Source organism: Sebastes umbrosus, chromosome 2 (assembly GCF_015220745.1).
Source record: "Sebastes umbrosus isolate fSebUmb1 chromosome 2, fSebUmb1.pri, whole genome shotgun sequence".
NCBI lineage: Eukaryota > Metazoa > Chordata > Actinopteri > Perciformes > Sebastidae > Sebastes > Sebastes umbrosus.
Window position 1 is genome coordinate 10,423,273 of NC_051270.1, and position 20,319 is coordinate 10,443,591.

At 40.9% G+C, this 20,319-nt stretch overlaps 1 protein-coding gene across 1 annotated transcript in view; it reads left to right on the plus strand.

The window, feature by feature from the left end:
• The first annotated feature begins 538 nt into the window (after positions 1-538).
• Positions 539-20,319, plus strand: part of tent4b (terminal nucleotidyltransferase 4B) — a 28,611-nt gene continuing 8,830 nt past the window's right edge. Inside the window, exons 1-3 of the mRNA XM_037749273.1 lie at positions 539-1,618; positions 17,472-17,595; positions 20,246-20,292. Of these exons, the coding sequence (XP_037605201.1) occupies positions 978-1,618; positions 17,472-17,595; positions 20,246-20,292 (812 nt within the window). The 5' untranslated portion in view covers positions 539-977. The remainder of the gene's footprint in view (positions 1,619-17,471; positions 17,596-20,245; positions 20,293-20,319) is intronic.

A 20,319-nucleotide genomic window follows, 5' to 3' on the forward strand; every position in this document is an offset into this window, starting at 1 on the left:
ATATATATGTATATACAAATATATATATGTATATATATATATATATATATATATATATATATATATATTTGTATATACATATATATATACAAATATATATATATTTATATATATATATGTATATAAACATATATATGTATATATTTATATACATATATATGTTTATATATACATATATATTTGTATATATATATATACAAATATATATGTATATATATATACAAATATATATATATATATATATATACAAATATATATATATATACAAATATATATACAAATATATATATATATACAAATATATATATATATATATACAGATATATATACAAATATATATATATATATTAAAAAAATCTATAGACAAAAAAAATAAAATTGTTTTACATTGCAGTAATCCTAACACCTTGTCCATCATTTCTATTCGGTGAGAGAATAATAAATCAGATGTGGTTATGTAACATAAAACAGTTGTCTGTTGCGTAACCACACTGTGTGCTTCTCTCCGCCCCATTTTACACTCTGCTCTGCTCCGCTCCGCGCATGCGCAGTAGCACCCTTACACTAACGCCATTGAGGGACTGAACCAGCGACCAGGAGGAGAAGAGAAGAGACGAGACGAGGGTCAGAGAGGAGCTTCTTCTATCGACACACAGTCAGCTGCTGCACGTTTCTCTACCAGGCTAACAACTTCAGATACCACCTTTTTAACACTTGACTCTTGTGCTATCTCCTGTGGATTATATAGGGTTGACAGCTTGTTAAATCTCCTTTAAGGGACGTGTTTTAACCGGATACTAGAAGTAACGGAGGCTAATATACAGCAGTGCTAGGAGCTAGCTAACGTTAGCTAGCGAGCTAACTGGGCTAGCTAGCTAGCTGCACACGAGCTGAAGGGTGGTGGAGGTGTGCTTGGTGGAGGTGGAGGAGGTGGAGGAGGAGGTGCAGGGCGGTTTAGCCTACAGTGTCTCTGTTTGATGGATCCGAGGATCGCTTGGTTTCAACCAGAACAACGTGGACCGGCTAACAACCTGTGGATGCAGATCTGGGAGACGACACAAGGGCTCGGCTACTTGCATGTGAATACCGGCTACAACACCTCCAGCACTACCAGCGGATCTCAGAGCACATCGAGCCTGAAAGCAGCGCTCGTCAACGGGGCGTCTGGAGCCGCCGTCCTCGCCGTGCTCGCCGGCAGCAGAAACGGCGACTACTCATCCTCAAACACCGGCAGCAGCAGCAGCAGGACTCAGGGGATGTCGACCTCAACGGGGGTCCGAGGAGAGATAACGGCACAGCGGGACTTTATACCACTGGAGAGCAGCAAGAGCAACAGCAACCACCACAACAACCGAGCCGGTGGAGGTGGAGGAGGAGGTGGTGGAGGAGGAGGTGGTGGAGGTCAGCAGCAGCAGCAGCAGCAGGGCAGCGGGGTCGCGGTGCTCTGGAGGGGTTTGACGGACGGACACCCCAACAAAAGGAAAAGAGACAACAAGGCTAGCACTTTCGGATTCAATTCCAGCCTCTTGAACAGTGGCAGCAGCTCCAACACGGGGAACTATGATGGTTACACTGGCACGCCATGGAAAACCAGGAACTACTCAGATGGGATTGTTGGGTAAGAGAGAGAGAGAGTTTCATTAAGTTTTTTATAAGATGTATATTTTGGCTGCTGGTAATGGCAGAGTAAAACCTGTCAACTAGGAGTTTATTACCTGTTATTACACCTTTTTTTTAACACTTAAATGACATGCACTGAGGCTGTCAGTCTCACCCCACCCACTTTTCATCCCCACCCACAGTTGGATAACTTTTGTATAGTAAATGATCTGTGAAAGTGAGTTGACATTTCAAGACAGTAACACAGCAAGTTTGATTAAGTTGTTGATTAGATGTATATTTTTTTGGGCTGCTGGTAATGGTGACACTCACACAGACAGAGGAGCAAAACCTGTCAACTAGGAGTTAATTACCTGTTATTTCACCTATTTTTAACACTTGTACACTTAAATGACATGCAGGAAGACTACTGAGGCTGTCAGTTTCACCACACCCACTGTTCAGCCCCACCCACAGTTGGATAACTTTTTGTGAGTTCATCCACTAATGCAACATTTCAAGACAGTAACACAGCAAGTTTGATTAAGTTGTTGATTAGATATATATTTTTTTGGGCTGCTGGTAATGGTGACACTCTCACAGACAGTGCAAACCTGTCAACTAGGAGTTTATGACCTGTTATTTCACCTATTTTTAACACTTAAATGACATGCAGGGAGGATATGACTAAGGCTGTCAGTTTCACTCTACCCACTTTTCATCCCCACCCACAGTTGGATAACTTTGAATAGTGAATGATCTGTGAAAGTGAGTCCATCCACTAATGCATATTTCAAGACAGTAACACAGCAAGGTTACGGTGCAGATCATCATTGTAAGTCATTAAATTGAATGAACTGTCATTTTAGATCTGGTTTCCTACACCTCAAAAGGGTATAGGAAACCTTTCAGAAACCTGAAACAAGTTGAGTGACTACTTTTATTTTCAAACATCATAATGGATCACTTATTTTTCTCCCATCCCTATCCCACTAACTCCTTCACTCCACCTTTCTCCCCCTCCACCAACCAACAGGATAGTGATATCCACACACATCCTTATTTAGACAGAAGATCTCTTAAGTTAGATATCAAGTTTGTCTACATTAAAACTGTGTTTGGTCGTGCATCATTGAGTCTTGCTGATGATAGTTCCAGCTTATAAATGTCCAAAAATCACAGTGAAACCTGTCAACTAGGAGTTTATGACCTGTTATTTCACCTATTTTTAACACTTAAATGACATGCAGGGAGAGTGACAGAGGCTGTCAGTCTCACCCCACACACTCTTCATCCCCACCCACAGTTGAATAACTTTGTATAGTAATGATCTGTGAAAGTGAGTCCATCCACTAATGCACATTTCAAGACAGTAACACAGCAAGTTTGGTGACACTCACACAGACAGAGTGAAACCTATCAACTTGGAGTTATTTCACCTATTTTTAACACTTGTACACTTAAATGACATGCAGGGAGGAGAAGACTGAGGCTGTCAGTCTCACCCCACCCACTTTTCATCCCCACACACAGTTGGATAACTTTGTATAGTGAATGATCTGTGAAAGTGAGTCCATCCACTAATGCACATTTCAAGACAGTGTGACATTTTACAATGCAAGGTTAAGGTGCAGATCATTTTAAGTCATTAAATTGAATGAACTGTCATTTTACATCCTTTTGTATTCTAGTTAACTATTATACTAAATGCCCTGGCATTAACAAACCCAAGCAAACACATAAAATCCAGGAGGTTTATTCATTTAGCCTTTCTTATTTCTGGCATTTGAACAAATCTTCATATGGAGGTATAAACACACCACCTTTGCACTGCAACAGATAGTGCCTTTGGGTAGAAACAGAACAGGGCATTTCAATCCTGGCTTTGCTAACATTGTGGTGTTCACTAGGGGGTTCGCAAGCCAAACGTTGAATGAAGGAACATGTGCATAGTACACATATGCAGCCTACTACTGCTAGGGAAGGTGCATATTTGAGTAAACCGGTCTGTCAACAGCAAATTTTTTAAATGGAGAGAGCCAGAAATGAGCATTGAGGAGGTATCAGGGTGCTACCCCAAACCAGAGTGATACTTTTACTAGATGTGGACCATTTCACTGGTCCTCCTCCAGCCTCCGTAAGACCACAGATATTAGCCTGGCACTATTTCAGAGGAAGTTAGAGTTGATGTGTTTGCCAAAGTTGACAAACTGCTTTTGAATACAGTATTGTGAGCAAAGGTCAGCATGTCACCTAAAGTCAATGTTTTGTAACACTCAGCTCAAATGACATAATAATACAGTCATGACTGCTGATTAATAGCAGGTGAAGGAATATTGAAGAATGACAAGTAACTCTTAACCAGGTTGGCTTACCTGGAATATTGTGGGGTGACAAATGAGGCCGGTGTTGTGTCTAGTACTGTTTCCTGTCAATGTCTTTCCCCCTACCTAAACCTGAACCAACCCTTATCTCTAACCCTAACTATCGAGGGGGGCGCTATTATTTGAACAGGAGGGAAACACTATTCGACACGGGAACAGACTTCAACATAACACCGGCTCTGCAAAAATTCACCCGCAACCGTCTGCAATTGCGTACTCGACTCAATCACTTCCTCTTCTGTCTCATCTCAAAACACACTGATAATCAATGGACATGTATTTTTAAAGATTAGAATCAAAGAAGCAAGTAGAAAACAAAAAAACATGCTGTGCAACAGTGAAACACAGCCACTGTAAACGGTTTTCAACAATGAACCGCCACGTGCAAAGCACACTGGAGCACACAGATTTAAGGCAATCAACTTTATTTAATCTCTTTTTTAAATCCATGTGCTCCAGTGTGCTTTGGACTTGGTCTCTGAAGTCTCTCCTGTTACAAGATTGCCCTGTTCTTTGAGCACCGGACAGGGCTACTCCTTGTGAAACGGTTGAAGTGCGTGAAACTTCCTTTCTTCAACCGCGATGTGCGTTTCTTCTTCTTCATGTGCTTGCTGTAGATTTTTCCACAGCGCCCACTACAGTTTCAGGTGGCATTAGTATGCATGCTAGTATGTACACAATAATTGTTAAAGACAGTGCACCCACAGGGAAGAACGTGGCCGATATCTGCAGGGAGCATGCTGAAAAGCTTTAACAATGTTCGCTGACCAGCATAATGATGGGGCAGAGTGATTCCTCTAGCTAACTGATTCATGATTCAAAAGATTTGTATGTTAAGTGGCTGTGAAATGCTTATAGTTTAGGCTACTCTTTGGTTAGGAACAGCAGCTGTGGTCAACCTGAATTCAGTTGGTTATAGGCCTACTGCATTTCAATGGTGACCAATCATATTAAAAAAAAGAATCAAAATGTTTACATCGGCTTGTCAAATCACACATAACGTAACACGTAACTGACTGAATTTAAGCTGATCATCTTCTCTGAGAAAACTACACATTATTTGCAGTCACCTTTCAAACCTACAGGCGCTGCTACTCATAAGATGTAGGGTGAAGTATAGCTTTAATGCGAACTCTGTTCTGTGTACTGATCCCTGCATAACGACAACAGATATTGTTCCTGAAATCTTGACCAAATCCAACCAGGCAGGGCGACGATTAATTGTAAAAGCCTTTTGAAATCTTTTAGGTCATGCCTCATGTGTTACCGCTTCTATCAGTTCATGAACTACACTTCCACTTAATTCAGTGAACGATTCAGTGAATCGCAAACACCCGTTTCATTCAGTGAGATTTGATTCGTTACCGAGCATGTAGATTTAGCTGTCATACTAAGAGCTAGTCCTTTCACATTGGGCAACGGTATTAAGCCACAAGGTTTAATAAATGTTTAACTACGTCAGTGGCCTCCTTTACTCACCAGCGGTTCTTTTAGATATTATGACTTGGGAGAAATATTTCGGTGGGTTGGGCTCTGTTTTAAAGACCTTTTAGGTGCAGAGATTTGGCCCGTCCCCACCCCTCTCTGTTAGACATGTGTAGACAAGCAGAACACCAGAGCGTCGAGCTCAGTGTTTGGCTGATCCTCATTTATAGTAATATGGAAGCTCTGTGTTTGCATAAGGACATTCCTTAGTGATTAGCTCTGCTAATACCAGAACCTGAACCTCAGAGCCTTGATCATACTAACCACCACTGAGGGCTCTCTGTCTAACCATACTCCGTTAATTCACAATGCTAGCATTGGCATGTCTGGCATTACAGGAAATGTGTTTCGAAACGCACATGTATACGTATGTGGATGTAAAAGCTCCTGTCTGTTACGTTATATTAATTCCACGGTTAAATCTCTTCTTATAATACAGGTTTTGCTGCTTGGGAGATGCAGTTTGGATGTGGGATATGTAAAAGAGTGATAAACACCTTGTTCCACGGTTGGTTATAGCGCGTATACAACATCTGCGATCCACCAAATGGAGGAGACTTTTATTCATTTATTGCAGTTAGCCTTGTCCTCATGGGCGGTAGCAATGTTTTGGAAATTTGTAAAGCCCCTTGTGGCCACATTGCTTCCTTCCCATGCATGTTGCTTAAAGATGCACATTTTATTATACTATTACTCTGTATTTAAAGACTGAACAAACTTTTTTTTTGCCGTTTAGGCTTGTGTTTCCATTTTTTTAGTGTCATTCCGTCGGATGCAGGGAATAAGATAAGATTTGACCTTTCAGTCAGTGGTTTAGGGAGCGAGCAAAGGTAAAAATGGGAATCATTGTTCCATTCGAAATGTGCAAGTAGCAAAAAGGGTGAAAGTGGGAGTAAGTTCAAATGCATTTTTCCACGGGACAGTTTTTGTATACTATATTTGGCCATGGGGCTTGGCTAGAGAGGCAGAGGCATGTGCTTATTTGTGTTTTACGCTCCTCCAGTCTCTGTGGGAGCGAGAAGGTCCAAGCTAACGGCCCGCCTCACGATGGAAAAGGACCAGTGTTTACATGCTCCACACGGCCTCACTTCCACAAAACAAAGCCAACCCTCTGAGAAAGAAACCGGAGTCCCTTGAGTGTCTGTCCAATCAGATGGGGAGCTCTAAGGGAGTGTTTCCACCTCATTTTCTGGTGGTGTGGAACAGTTATTTAGAGTCTTTATATGGGCACAGGAAGTCAGTGTAGCCTGGGAGAGCTGTGGCCCATTTCTGTCCTGCTGAACTGTGTTCTGATCTGGTGTTGTGGGTTTTTATTGTGTAGGCAAGATGCAATGTTTCAAAGTTCCAGTCATTTTATAACAGAGAGGCATTGTGAGAGAATGAGTTCAGAGTGATAGGTGGATTTACTAGATGGGTCTGATGTTTTTCTGTGTAACCGGCCAGTACCAATCTAAATTACCCTTCTGAAATGTACATGTTTATTTAATCTATTTGCGTAAAATGGCGGGCTTCCCCCAGAAAAATTTGAGTGTCAGAGACTTTGCTTCCTGCATTCTGGTTAAAATAATAAGTACACAGCAACAGCAGTTTTATGTTAAATAGGCCTACTTTTAATTTAACTTTTAATTCTCTGGAAAGAAAACAGAATAATTTGCCCCACTGGCGTTAGTTTGTGTGAATCTCTGGCATAAACTAATATTCATCAGTTTGTATTCATTCATTCAGTATATCTTTCTCTTAGAACTCTCCATTTCTCTCTCCATCTCTGAAACACATTATTTCTAATGGCTTGCGCTGCCCCTTGACGGCTTTTTGCTACGTCGAGCAAAGGCCAACTTCGGGCTCTGCAGGCTGTCGAGCGCAGCTCAAACTGCCTTGTTTCGCGAGCATCTTTTCCACTGGGAAACAACATTAGGTGTAGCTGTATTGTCAGCCGGGTGGAAACAGTAGGACTTATTCACGCTGTACAGTGCCAGAAACAGGTTTAGATAACGGAAGGGAAAGGGATTGTGATTCTGGGAGGAAACCGGGAGAGGACGTGGAAAAACATGAGTCTCCCGGGAAAAATCGGAAGGGGTTGGCAAGAATGGTTATACACATGAAAAACGAGTGAAGTAAACCTGCTCGTAGCATTCACCTAAAGCTAAACTTTGAATTTTGCAGCAATAGCAAACTGTCTTCTCAGAGTTGATCTTACAGAGGTTGTCACAAATGGAGGAAGCTAGTGCTAGCATTTAGCCAATGCAGTTTCATACACTGCTTCTTTGGTAAAATAAAAAATATCAGGCTAAAAACCCTGTTGAATGGTTTGCAGTCATGATAGCTTACATGTTAGCTAGCTTTACAACTCTGTTCCAGCCCCAGTATGCATATTTAGTGAAATTCCTGTTGTGAGAAAACATTAGAAAGATGAGAAAATAACTGGGAGCAGGACTGAGGACATTGGCTACTGTAAGTCAGGCAGCCCAGCCAGCCTCTCTCTGCTCTGATCTGTTTAATGTCTGCTAAATGAACGTCCCACCAGCTAGCAGGCCCCATCTTTAATAAATAATAATAGTTGCCCTCATTATTACGCAGTGTCACGTCTATTGCCCTTTTGTTTCTTTTGTAAATGTCTTATCTTCACGTTTTGCAGTTTCGTAGATTGGTTATCATGAGTTTTATGGTATGAAAAATGTATACTGTCAGCACAGCTGGGTCATGTACATATTTGGCCAGCCTAGATTGCCAGGTCAGTCAGTTCTTCTGTTGAATAAAGGTGTTAGTTTAGTTGATAGTTTACCCACAAAAGGTTTTGGTCTTTTAATTTATGTATGTCCCCACCACAAAATCTTTATTAAGGGACAATTTTTTAAATATTTGGGAACATCCAGGTCTTTTTTTTTAGAGCTTTACTGTTGTGCATAAGGGCACCCCGCCTATAGTTCCTGTGTGTGTGCTACTTGTCCTGCAGGGCTTGTTTCGCTAGCCTGTCTGTGAATGCAAAGCTTCTGCTCTTTTCTCCCGATGTCTTCACTTTAACCTCACATCCTCTTAACATGTGTTGAATGTCTTATTCATGCGAAGCAATTTGTTCCCAAAATGGTAGTAATGACAGAGCAACCTATACTTGATTTAATTTTAGTGGAGCCTGGTCGTTGGCAGCTAGTTCCAAGCGGCGGAGCAGAACATCACTTACAGGCTAATGTGTGGTTAATCGCTCACTGATGAGTAGCCCTGGCTCATGCTTTTATTGCCATTTATTGCCGCTGTCTTTTGGAGATTTATAATCCCCAGCACACAGATAGCACCTCTGTGACTGAAGCTCCATTATTAGAACTATGGTTCCGGCCTCTACTGGTCGCTTTGACATCTATGTCACGCTCTCCCCCTCTCAGCTCGCTGGCTGACTCTCAGCCAAAGCGTGTAAGCCGGTGGAGAGAGAAGCCTGCACGCTGGTCATTTGGACTGTAGGTGAAACAGGCCCCGTCTGAACAGCACGTGTGGGCAGCTCTCCATAACTCAGCCTTCCCATGTGTAGTGAGGAATGTGTTTTTTTTTTTTTTTTTTGCCTCCTCTTCCTGTCCAATGGAAAGCCCTCCTCATGCTCCAGACTGATGCAGTCAGCGAGCGACACACAGTGTTCTCGTTTTTTTTCATAGCATGTGCTCAGACTGTGACCTTCTCAGCATGTGTACAGAACGGCTGAGCTTTGACAATTTCCTTTTGTCGTGGCCTAAGTTAATAATTTTTTTTCTTTTTTTGTGATACTGCGCTAGTGTTGCATTGAAATCACATTTTCAGTGTCGGTGTTCTAGTACTAAAATATTAAAGCTTACAGGGAAATAAACTTGGAATGCTAAATTAACAAAGAATAATTTAATTTAATTTTAATTAGGGCTGTCAATTGATTCAAATATTTAATCACGATTAATCGCAAATTAATCACAATTTTTTTATTTGTTCAAAATGTACCGTAAAGGAAGTATGTATTTGAAGTATTTAATAATCTTATCAACATGGAAGTGGAAAAATATGCTTGTTTTATGCAAATGTACGTATATATTTATTATTGGAAATCAATTAACAACACAAAATAATGACAAATATTGTTCAGAAACCCTCACAGGTACTGCATTTAGCATAAAAAATATGCTCAAATCAGAACATGTCAAACTCAAACCCAACAGGCAACATCAGCTGTCAGTGTGTCAGTGTGTTAACTTGACTATGACTTGCCCCAAACTGCATGTGATTATCATAAAGTGGCCATGTCTGTAAAGGGGAGACTCGTGGGTAACCATAGAACCCATTTTCAGTGGTGTTAACGCGTTCACTTTGACAGCGCTAATTTTATATGTATATGTATTTAAAAATGAATAGTAAGAAGTAAGATCATTTACTTTATGTGGTACATTTGTTTTAGGTTATTCTTCCCATTTGTATTGATATTTATATTGAAGAGATGTAAAAAAAACTGGCCAATGTCCTTTAGGACAGTTTGTGTTGAATCATAACTTTTCTTTGCCTTTATACACTAATAGTAAACATGTGTTATGTGACACATGGTGACACATGACACGGTATTAGGAAAGCTACTTTTAAACTGTACAAGCTATTCCATTGGCAGTAGTTGAGCTACAGCCATAAAACTTTGGTGAAAGTTGCAAGCTACACAACAAAAGTACATTGAAGCTATTTCACACCAAGAAATATAATATACAATTGGAATAGATTTGGAACAATTGTTACACATTGTACATTTGATATATATTTTTTTTTTACATCATTCAAACTGTACTTTGAATTTTGAATAAAAAGCAAATGCCCTAGCTCCTACACAGATACCAGATCAGTTAGAAAGCTCAGACAATCAACAAATGGTTGACGCTATACTGGTGTGGTACTCCAAGCCCACTAAACAAAGTGTTTATTCTGGTATTACCATATTTATAGTCCCGACTGTTCCTGTTTTGACCACAGCACTCTGCTGCATCACTCAGGCATGACCAAGCCTGCCGCCATCAGTCAGCGGTGTTTGGGTGTCTTGAAACTTGAGCCGTTTTGTCCCAGCGGCCAACACTTAGCACCTAGGATCAGTTCATTGATGAAACATTAATGAATCTGCCATCTGCGAGACATTGACACCTTTGCCTCGGTTTGTGGTTGTCCTCGTTTTGAAAAGCGGTGTGGGATGCGACTTGTTTGCCTCCTGGCAACCCTCTCAACGTAGATAGAAGCAGTGTCACATGACATACGCTACCCTCTTTTGTTGCAAAGGATGCCGAGGTCCAAAATTTCAAGCCCTTACAAAAAAGGGTCATGATGTTGGGACTCTTTCTGGGACAATATGACCACAACAATGGTCACAACTGTTTCACCAATGACCAACCTGATCTAATGCATAACACTGAGGCATTGTGCTCGTTCATCCATCAGCTATCTCATGCTTCAGGCAGGTGTTTCTTGACACATGAACGTTATGTTCCAGCATGCCTGTTTTTAGGTAGTAAATTCTAAATATATGCTATACAGACGCTTTGAAAGACACCTTTGTACCGTAGTGCCAAAATATCTGAATAGTCAGTAAGTAGGGCTCAGTGTGATGCGACAATAACCTCCTTTTTCCTTCATCCTACCCAACTTAACAGATGGCTCTCGTTCACATGAAGGCATTTCAGCACCACACCCAATCCTCTCCTCTCTCTCTCCCTTTCTGTCTATTTTTCTATTTCACCTTATGTGTATATCTGGCCTTCTACCTTTTTCTTTTTCACTCTATTTTCCCAGCTTTCCTTCATTCCTTCCTCTCTCTTTACCTTTGCTGTCCCACATTTTCTCTTTCTCTTGCCTTCCCATTCCTCCTCCTTTCAGCCGCGTAAAGGCTGAACTATGATTCTCTTGACAAGGTGTTGCGGTGCCTTCATGGAGAGGCTTTGTAGGATTTATGGTTGCAACCAACGATTATTTTCATTGTCGATTAATCTGTTGATTATTTTTTTCTATTAATGGATTAGTTGTTTGGTCTATAAAACGTCATCAGCGTTTCCCAAAGCCCAAGTTGAAGTCCTCAAACGTCTTGTTTTGTCCACAACTCAAAGATATTCAGTTTACTGTCACAGAGGAGTTAAGAAACCAGAAAAGATTCACATTTAAGAAGCTGGAATCAGAGAATTTTGACTTTATTTTTCTTAAAAAATTACTCAAATCGATTATCAAAATAGTTGCCGATTTATTTTATAGTTGACAACTAATCGATTAATCGTTGCAGTTCTGGTAGTAATGTCGAGGGTCCTGTAGCTCATTGTGAAGCAGTATTTCAAAATACAAAAACCTGATGATATGTAACACGGAGGATTGCAAGAACAGTAGGGATACACTGATAACACTTTTTCTGTCCCAACACTGATTCCAATACATAAACCCGGCTTATGTGCTGAGTATGATCTTATACTAAGGTCAGGTGTGCTTTATTTATTCATTTATTTAGTCAGAGAAAACGTTATTTGCAATTTGCTACAAAATCAGGAGAGAATGAAAGAAAAGAAAGTTGTAACCTAAATGCCTAAGGCCAGTCATTTCTATGACCATTGAACAATATTGTAAATGGCTATTGTGTTATCATGCCCATACTTTGAGTATAAATGCACAACACTGCCTGAAAATGCACGACACCTCCAACTAATACTGGTGGCAGTACTATGACTAGGGCTGGGTATCGGTACCAGTACCAAGTAGTATCGAAACTTCTCCAGTCAAACGATACCTGCAATCGATCCTTTTTGTGCGCAGAGCTAGAAAAAGATGACTGTTTTGATCTATGCCTATCACCACGAGTGTTCTTCGAATTATTGCAACGTGTGATTGGCTCACTTCCGCACCAGCTACAAGCCATACAGCCGGGATTGCCTGCTCTGAACACGAAGCCGCTAACAGTGCTTACAGCACTAACAGGGGCAACAATTGCTGACAGAGCTAACACTTAACGTGGAGGGGAACCGATGGTGCCATTACGGTTCCACTTGTGGTTTATTGTTTTGTAATTTTTCAAGCAGTACTGCCAAACATTTGATGGTTCCAGTTTCTCAGATTGTGAAGATTTGCTGCTTGTTGTTGTCTTAATGTGATTATAAACTGAATATCTGAGCTCTAAGAAATTGTGATGGGCATTTTTCATGTCATGATTTGATGTTTTAGAGACCAAACAATTTATCAATTATGAAAATAATCGTTTGTTGAAGCCCTAAATTGGTGTAGGTGTGAACACTGCAAAACCTAGACAAGGAATCACAATTCCGTAAGTCCTCCGATTATCAACACTCAGTGTGTCTCTGACTTGCTCTAAGAAGGACGTTTAGCACTGGTTTTATCCTCCATTGCAGCCCTTCATCCCCTTTCCCTGCTATCCTTCATTCAGAGTTTAGTCATACATACAGAGCAAGACGAGCTTTAACTGCCTCAGTAAACATGACTGGCAACATTTCAGTGACACTAGAATAATCATGTCCGAGGGAAAAGAAGAAGTGCTAAAGAAGAGAGAGAACATTTTTTATCCTCTGGAAGCTTCAGCTCGGGAAATCTGTTTGAGAGATTACATAACATTACTGTGATATAGGCAAGTGGGATTATCTGATAAGCAGTGCCAAGGGTCCATGTGCTCCCGAGGCAAGCGCAGGGCTGAGATGAAACTTGATCCAAGAAGGTGGGGCATGAGATGTGATTTCTATGGTTGCTCTCAACACGTGATGACAAGGGAGCTGTAGCGCCCTGTTTGCTGTGAAATGAAACCTATTGGTGCTGCTGTTGTGGAGTGGAACTGCCCACATCTCAGGATGTCAGTTTTACCAGCAATGTTTTTTAGTTTATTATGTTTCACTCTAATAGAAGCAAACCATAAAGATCATGATGGATAAATGCCCTTTTTTTAGCTTGATATTTCTAAAAATACATTAAAGCTAAATGGGGTCATACGTTCCCCAAACTTATAAAATCCTTCAGTTCAATTACAACACATTAAATTATCTTGAATTGGTGTTAGGTTTCGGTATGAGGTGTCTTAGTGATACGTAATTGAGCTACAGAGAGCTGTGTTCTCTGAAATCAAAACTGATTTGTAATGCAGACTGTAGCTGCTGAGTTTCTTTTACCCTTAAATGAAACCTAATGTTTCTGTGATAGAGGCTGGAGTCTCTGCAACAGGAAAAGAGAATAGGTCATTAAAATTTAGAGTGGTTGTCAGCTGCCGTGTAAGAGGAGGGGCAACAAATGGAAACTGAAACTGTTTTCCTCCTCTTACCTGACAAAAAACAAACACATTTAACAACAATGAATTTGAAACAACCTGTTATCTGAAAGACAAAGGGGTGTCTTGGTCACCCCATTAACAAAGTAGGAGTCCCATGTAATGCTGGGATAAAGGCTCAAAGCATTTTTTGACGTAACAAATAGCAAATAGAAACCCAATATCCAGTGGCCCATATATATTTAGTCTGAACAACGTTCAAGTCAATGAAAGGAAATCATTCAATTCACTTTACTTACTTATTTGTGCTCAGCTCTCTGAAGATAAAACCATCATTTGTCTGTGTGAGAGAAAGAACAGTTCTGATACAATATGCAACACATGGAACTTGTGTTGTCATTAGGGCTGTGTATCGGCAAGAAATCTGGCAATACAATACGTATCATGATACAGGGGTAACGTTTCAATATATTGCGATACTGAGTAGATCCAAAGGGTTGATATCGGGGCCGATCCAGGCATATTATAATGGATGGGACTCCAATATTAAAGGACTCAGTTCAGGATTTGGACATCCCTAATTTTAACGTCATCTATCTGTGGACTGCATTAGTCAATAAAATACTTTGCAAGCATACTCACTTTTAACGTGCACCTTGTAACTTGCTAACTTCACTGTTTATCTCACAAGTGTCGAGACTAGAGCTGTAATGATTAGTCAATTATTTGATTAGTCGATTGATAGAAAATTAATTGTCAACTATTATCATAATGGATTAATGGTTTATGTCATTTTTTTTAAAAGCAGGCTTTGGACTGTTGGTAACAAAACTAATTGTGATTGGCATTTATTTTAGTATTTTTTTCTCTTCATTTTCTAGTCTCGCTGATTTCTGATTATTCGAGAAAATAGTTAATCGATGATGAAAATATCAATTATTTCCAGCCCAAGTTGAGACAGTTAATATCTTTGATAACTTTTAAATTATGAAGTGCTGTGTGTACATGTCTGATAAGCCTTCATACCAGTTATCTTGGTTTATATTTCATATTTAAGTGTAGCAGTATGCACACTTTTATGTAGCATCTTGTGTTATTAATGCAGTGTTTTTGTCGGTCTGATCACGGCCTTAACTATACTTTTGGCCGCTCAGCAGTTTGGCTGCAGCAGTTTAGGGGTTCGTTTTTGTTCTCAAGGTCACCGTGATAGCATCTGGCTAGGGACAAGAACATTTTATTCTGCACATATTTTCCCTACATGGTTAGCAGACCAGCAACCTTTCAGTGCTGCGTCTGTATCCTGTGCTTTCGCTAGCTAGACTGAGAAATAATAAAGGTGAAACCCAGTCAACTTTGACTGCTGTCGGGTAAAGTGTTCTCGTTACATAAAACCCAGACACTAGACGCACATACAGTGCTCTTAGGGGCAGTCAGTCAGTGTTGGTAGCTGCTAGTGTTTTTCTTGTGGTAAACGCGGGCTTTGCTTTGCTGCCTTTATTTTATTTTTAAAAGCAGAAACATCACTTTTCCTCTCTCTTTCTCTATCGTCTGCCAAGGGGAGTGTGCCTATTATTGGCCAGATCTGGCTCCGTACGGTTGTTTGTGCACATGTACATGTGTTGATGCTTCTGAGTGTGGGTGCCTCATGTTCGTATTTGTCTGCCCACAGATACTTGTCCCCGTGTGTGTTTGTGTGTGTGTGGACAAAACTGGTCAGTGGAAAGGTCAGCGCATGTGGGCAGAGTGACCTGTTCCAAGGACAAATGTGGTCACCTTGCTTACTGAGCATACTGTTTTTTACTTTTACTGACATAACACTGGGACACAGTAGGGGGTCCTGTTTTGTTTTTGCTCAGCCCTACTGTTTTACCAAAAAAAAAATAGTTGGTTTGAGATAACTTTAAAAACACAGCTGCTTCTCTTTTTCACTCTCTTCCCGGAAAAAAGCAGTCCACTTTTTGTTTTCAGTAATTATTAACCGCCACCCGTATCAGGCAACTGATAGACGACTCATTAGGACAGAACATATCAGTCAAACTAATATTCCATCCAATGATAGTCATGAATCTACCTGTACCTCCAGAGGAAAGCTGATATAGGAAGTATTCAGAGAACTGGGGAGGCCTACTGCTCTTTTTGTAACACCCTGTTACATGATTTCATATCTTGGGTCTGCCTTGTAAAAAAAATCTTCAACCGTTGGTCATGAGATTTGTTGCGTCCAGCTGCCTGACTCTGTGACGCCTTTCTATCACTGCAGAGGGAGATACTACAGTTAATATTCAGTTTTCCAACAGGCCTGGACATTTGAACCACACATCTTTCAGTCACAAGCCTTTTATCGCTAACCTTTTTACTCCCATTACCAAACGTATATGGTTTATTTGATTTCAGTGCTTTGATACAGATGGATGAGGAGAAAAGTGAGATAACGGACACCCTTGTGAGGTGTGAACAATTCTCAGCTTAATCTGATATTAGTTGTAGGTGTGTAAATATGCAAGTAGAAGGAAGAGAACACAGGTATTATCTATGTCCGACACCGAGTCAGTGTGACTCGATATCTGACATCTGTATCTGTGGCAGTGACTGTTGGCACCCAGTGCTTTGGCATTGCATATTGTGTCTTTTTGCTCTGCTAGCAGTTTGCAGGAGTGCAGAGATTGGAACTAGAGAACAGGAACATTTTCACATATTCATTTTCCTCTGTCTCCTGGCTAAAGTGAATGTGTGATATGGGATATTGCTAAATCTCAGTAGTCTTGAATTGTTAAAATTAACTTAATAATTGATCTGTTTTTAGATGGTGAGCAATATTAGTTACAGTGATCTGTACTGTTTTGATGTTTTCAATGGTCTGTTCTATGTCTTAGTTCTTATCACCGTCAACCTGCTAGAACAGTGTTTCCCAACCCTCCTTAGGGGGGCGCCAAAGATCCCAGGGGGTGCGCCAGGATTTGTCTGCTCTGAGGTTGTCAAAACTAGATTTGCTCATGTATAACTAAAATATTAAGAACACACTTACTGGATAATTTACATGTTTATAAGTCTGTATATAAAACTATTTAAAAAGATATATATTTTTTGCTACTTAATAGCAAAATCTAACAACATATTTTGCTTCAGTCCATATTTGCTGGAGTTTAGCCTTTCAAAAACAACATTTTCACTGCAGCTGTCCCACTAAATGCACACAAAGGGAGGCCTGCGCCTGTATTAACGGGGCAGTTTAGCAGCAATCTAACAGTACCATGAATTATTGAAACATAATAAGAAAAAAATCTATTTTGGCTTTAACATTATTATAGTAAGTTAATTAAGTCGTTACAAAAGAAATCACATTCACTTGGCGAATCCATCAATAAGTCATCACTCTTTGTGTGAACAGAACTGACTGGTTTTATTCATTAAAGAAAGTTGATTTAATCAAAAAGACTAACTCATTTAATACAATGACTCACACATTGAAATTAAAGATTTTATTCGAGGATTTGTCATTTTTTTAAGGGTGATGACGTCGGGGGGGAGACTCAGCTTTTCTTGGATACAACTATTCAATGAGAATAGATTGGGAACCACTGTGCGAAAGTGTAATAAGTTAGTACCTGCTGTGTGCATGTTCATTCTTGATGTCTGTATATGCAAAGCATCTATATGCAGCATGACTTTGGGTGCTGTTTATCATTCAAATGGAAATTATGATGGTCTGGCTATTTAATTCACTGGATTACCACCAAAAAAAACCCTTCTTCTCACAACATGTTGTTCTGTGTCATATGCAGGTTACACGAGGAGGTCAATGACTTCTATGAGTACATCTCCCCACGGCCGGAGGAGGAGAAGATGAGACTGGAGGTGGTGGACAGAATCAAGGGAGTCATCCATGACCTGTGGCCCAGTGCTGAGGTACACCAACACCAAAAATTGAGGATTTTGTTTTGGTGTTTTAGATCCCAGGGTGTGACAAAACAGATGTTTCAGCGTGCCACTGATAATCAGGCTGAGAACTGCCCCCCAGCTGTTTGCTAGAAAACCTTGGCTGTAATCTGAAAGCTACTTTTTTTTGTTTTGGCAGAAACAAATGGATTTGTGTAATGGTGAAAATAGTCAATTAATTATAAACACTGAACTCAGTGTTCGTTTTACTGGTTGAGTACTGTGACCAGGCTTACTTGGACACAGTGGCCTCTGTAATTTTGCAACACTGAATTACCACAGTTAGCATATGAGCCAGCTAACGGCTATAAGCTTCAGCCTTTCACAAAGCATCCTGTTGTTTTCTGTTATCTCCCTGCTGCACTCTACTCGGTGTGGGCCATGTTATCAGCATCACCTCAGGCATTCCTGTACACGCTGACTTTGATCCTGCTGATAGAGCAGTGTGCTTCAAAGTGTGCCTGCTCCGAGCTTAGCTGTTCCTAAATTAAGGAGCACTATACTGCCCCAAGCCTGCTCAGTTTGATTTCCTTTCCCACTGTGGAGTGAGCAAGGGCAACTTGGTCATCCGCAGGACGGGATGCTTGTTTAATTGATGAGCTTAGATGCGTAGACGTCCACCAGACACCCACGAATGTTTCCACCGTCTGTTGCCACACTGAATCGTAATCTTGCCAGGTATATATGGAAGCTTGTCTAAGGCCCTGCTCAGACCTGGCATTAACATGCATCCTGAGTGATCCGAACACAAGTGGACAGCTTTAAGTAGGTCTGTTCCCACCTGGCATTAGAATGCGTCTCCACATGCATCTTGAGTGGCCACTTGTGATCCGATCTCACTTCCCCGCTCTGTATGCAAATAAACACGTAGTAAACACACGGCCAATACAGCAGACGTTGTGACGTAATATTACAGGAATGTCAATAATAATATCCTACATATTCGAGAATTCGGGTATATTTTTTATATTTTTTTTAACATCAAAATAAAAGGTTATTGCACCGGCGGTCCCGGGGACCTCCGCGCCACCGGCACCTCCGCGCCATCGGCACTGCTGCCTTTGCCAGACAACAGCGGGTTACAGAGCTTCAGAGCCGGGGATGAGAGAGAGCGGGCGGGTGGGCGGGCGGGCTGGTTGGTTTAGTATCAGCTCTGGGCCAAGCAGCGGAACAAAAACACCGACACAACTCCGGCAGTATGATAATAATGCACTTCCTGTGCCTAGTGTGATAGTCTGTAGACTATTTAGACTATAGACAAGATATATTTTAATAAAATACAGTTGTACCGACAGAAGCCGTTTCCATGCTGCGAGGCAGACAAGCGCTTGTGTCTGCCTGTCTGTTCACCTGAGGAGCGCAGAGACCCACGGATCCCAGCGGGACATCAGTTGAGCAGGTGGTCCTTAATGTGGTCCTTAATGTGGCCAAGGACACATTCACGTACACACTGCTAAAATATGTGGCCATATGTGGCCCAGACCTGCTCTGAATGTGGTCTGAAAGATCCGATCTCAATGCGTCACGAGTGCGTTCACACCTGTACTGAGAGCTGTCCACTTGTGATCCGATCAGTGAGGACGCATGGGCCTAAGTACCAAAACATGTCCATGATAGCTTCTCTATTGTAGTTCAGTGTAGCATTTGACATGGTTTTGAAACTCTTTGTGAACCTGACACTGACCACACTCCTGCCCCAAGTAAGAGTTCGCCAAGACGAGACAAAACATGGCTCACCTGTAGTTAACTCTTCCTTCACAGAAGTCTCCAGGACTTACTACTCACTCATTCACAAACGTGGCTCTGCAATCTGCTTAGCACTGGACATGTGACCGGGCTGTAAACCAGAGTTTATACTAGTGCTCTATGTGGGATGCAGGGAAACGGTTTAAAGGAGTAAAGGAGTAAAGGTAGGGGTCAAGGCTTAACTCTATTTCTGGTCACACACCAATTTGTGCGCTGCTCAGTTGGAGGCTGAAGGGTGGAAGGTTGAAGATATTTTAGTCACTTCGATAGTGTGCAGGTTAAGACATCAGTGGCAAAAAAGAACTGTTTTGTAAACATGGTGCAAGTTTTGATTTCCACATCAGCCGATTTCCACATCAACGTGACATTTAACGGAGGATTTTCTTGTTTCATTGAAGCCACTGTGATCTTTAATCCCTCACTTGAAATCCAACTGAAGTGGTTTTAAAATAATCACAACACACACTCTTTCCCTCTGCGCCTGATTGGTAGTTTTTGTACCACGCCTCAGTGGAGTTTGTTTGGGCATGTCAATAAATCAACACTAAGTTAAGCTGAAGAATAATAATATTTATACGCAGATTGGAGAACAGGTTTTTATAGTAGTGAAGCTCATCGTGTGAAAATGAGACAAGTTGATGCCTGCTCGGTGACACTATTTGTCCTCAGTCCAGTCCGTTTCATAAAGACAGAACGAGCTATCAAGAGCGTAAGACGAGGAGATGTTAAAATGTTAAAGCAAAACATGATAGCAAATTTCAGGTGTAGGATGTTTTGGCTGTTCTGCAGGACGTGCATCAATGAATGTAATATATTGAATTAAAAAATCAAAACGATCTGCATGTGTGTAACTGTGTCCCTCTACTCTCCCCAGGTCCAAGTGTTTGGAAGTTTCAGCACTGGTCTTTATCTGCCAACAAGGTGAGCCATTTGGTTTCCTAAACCAGC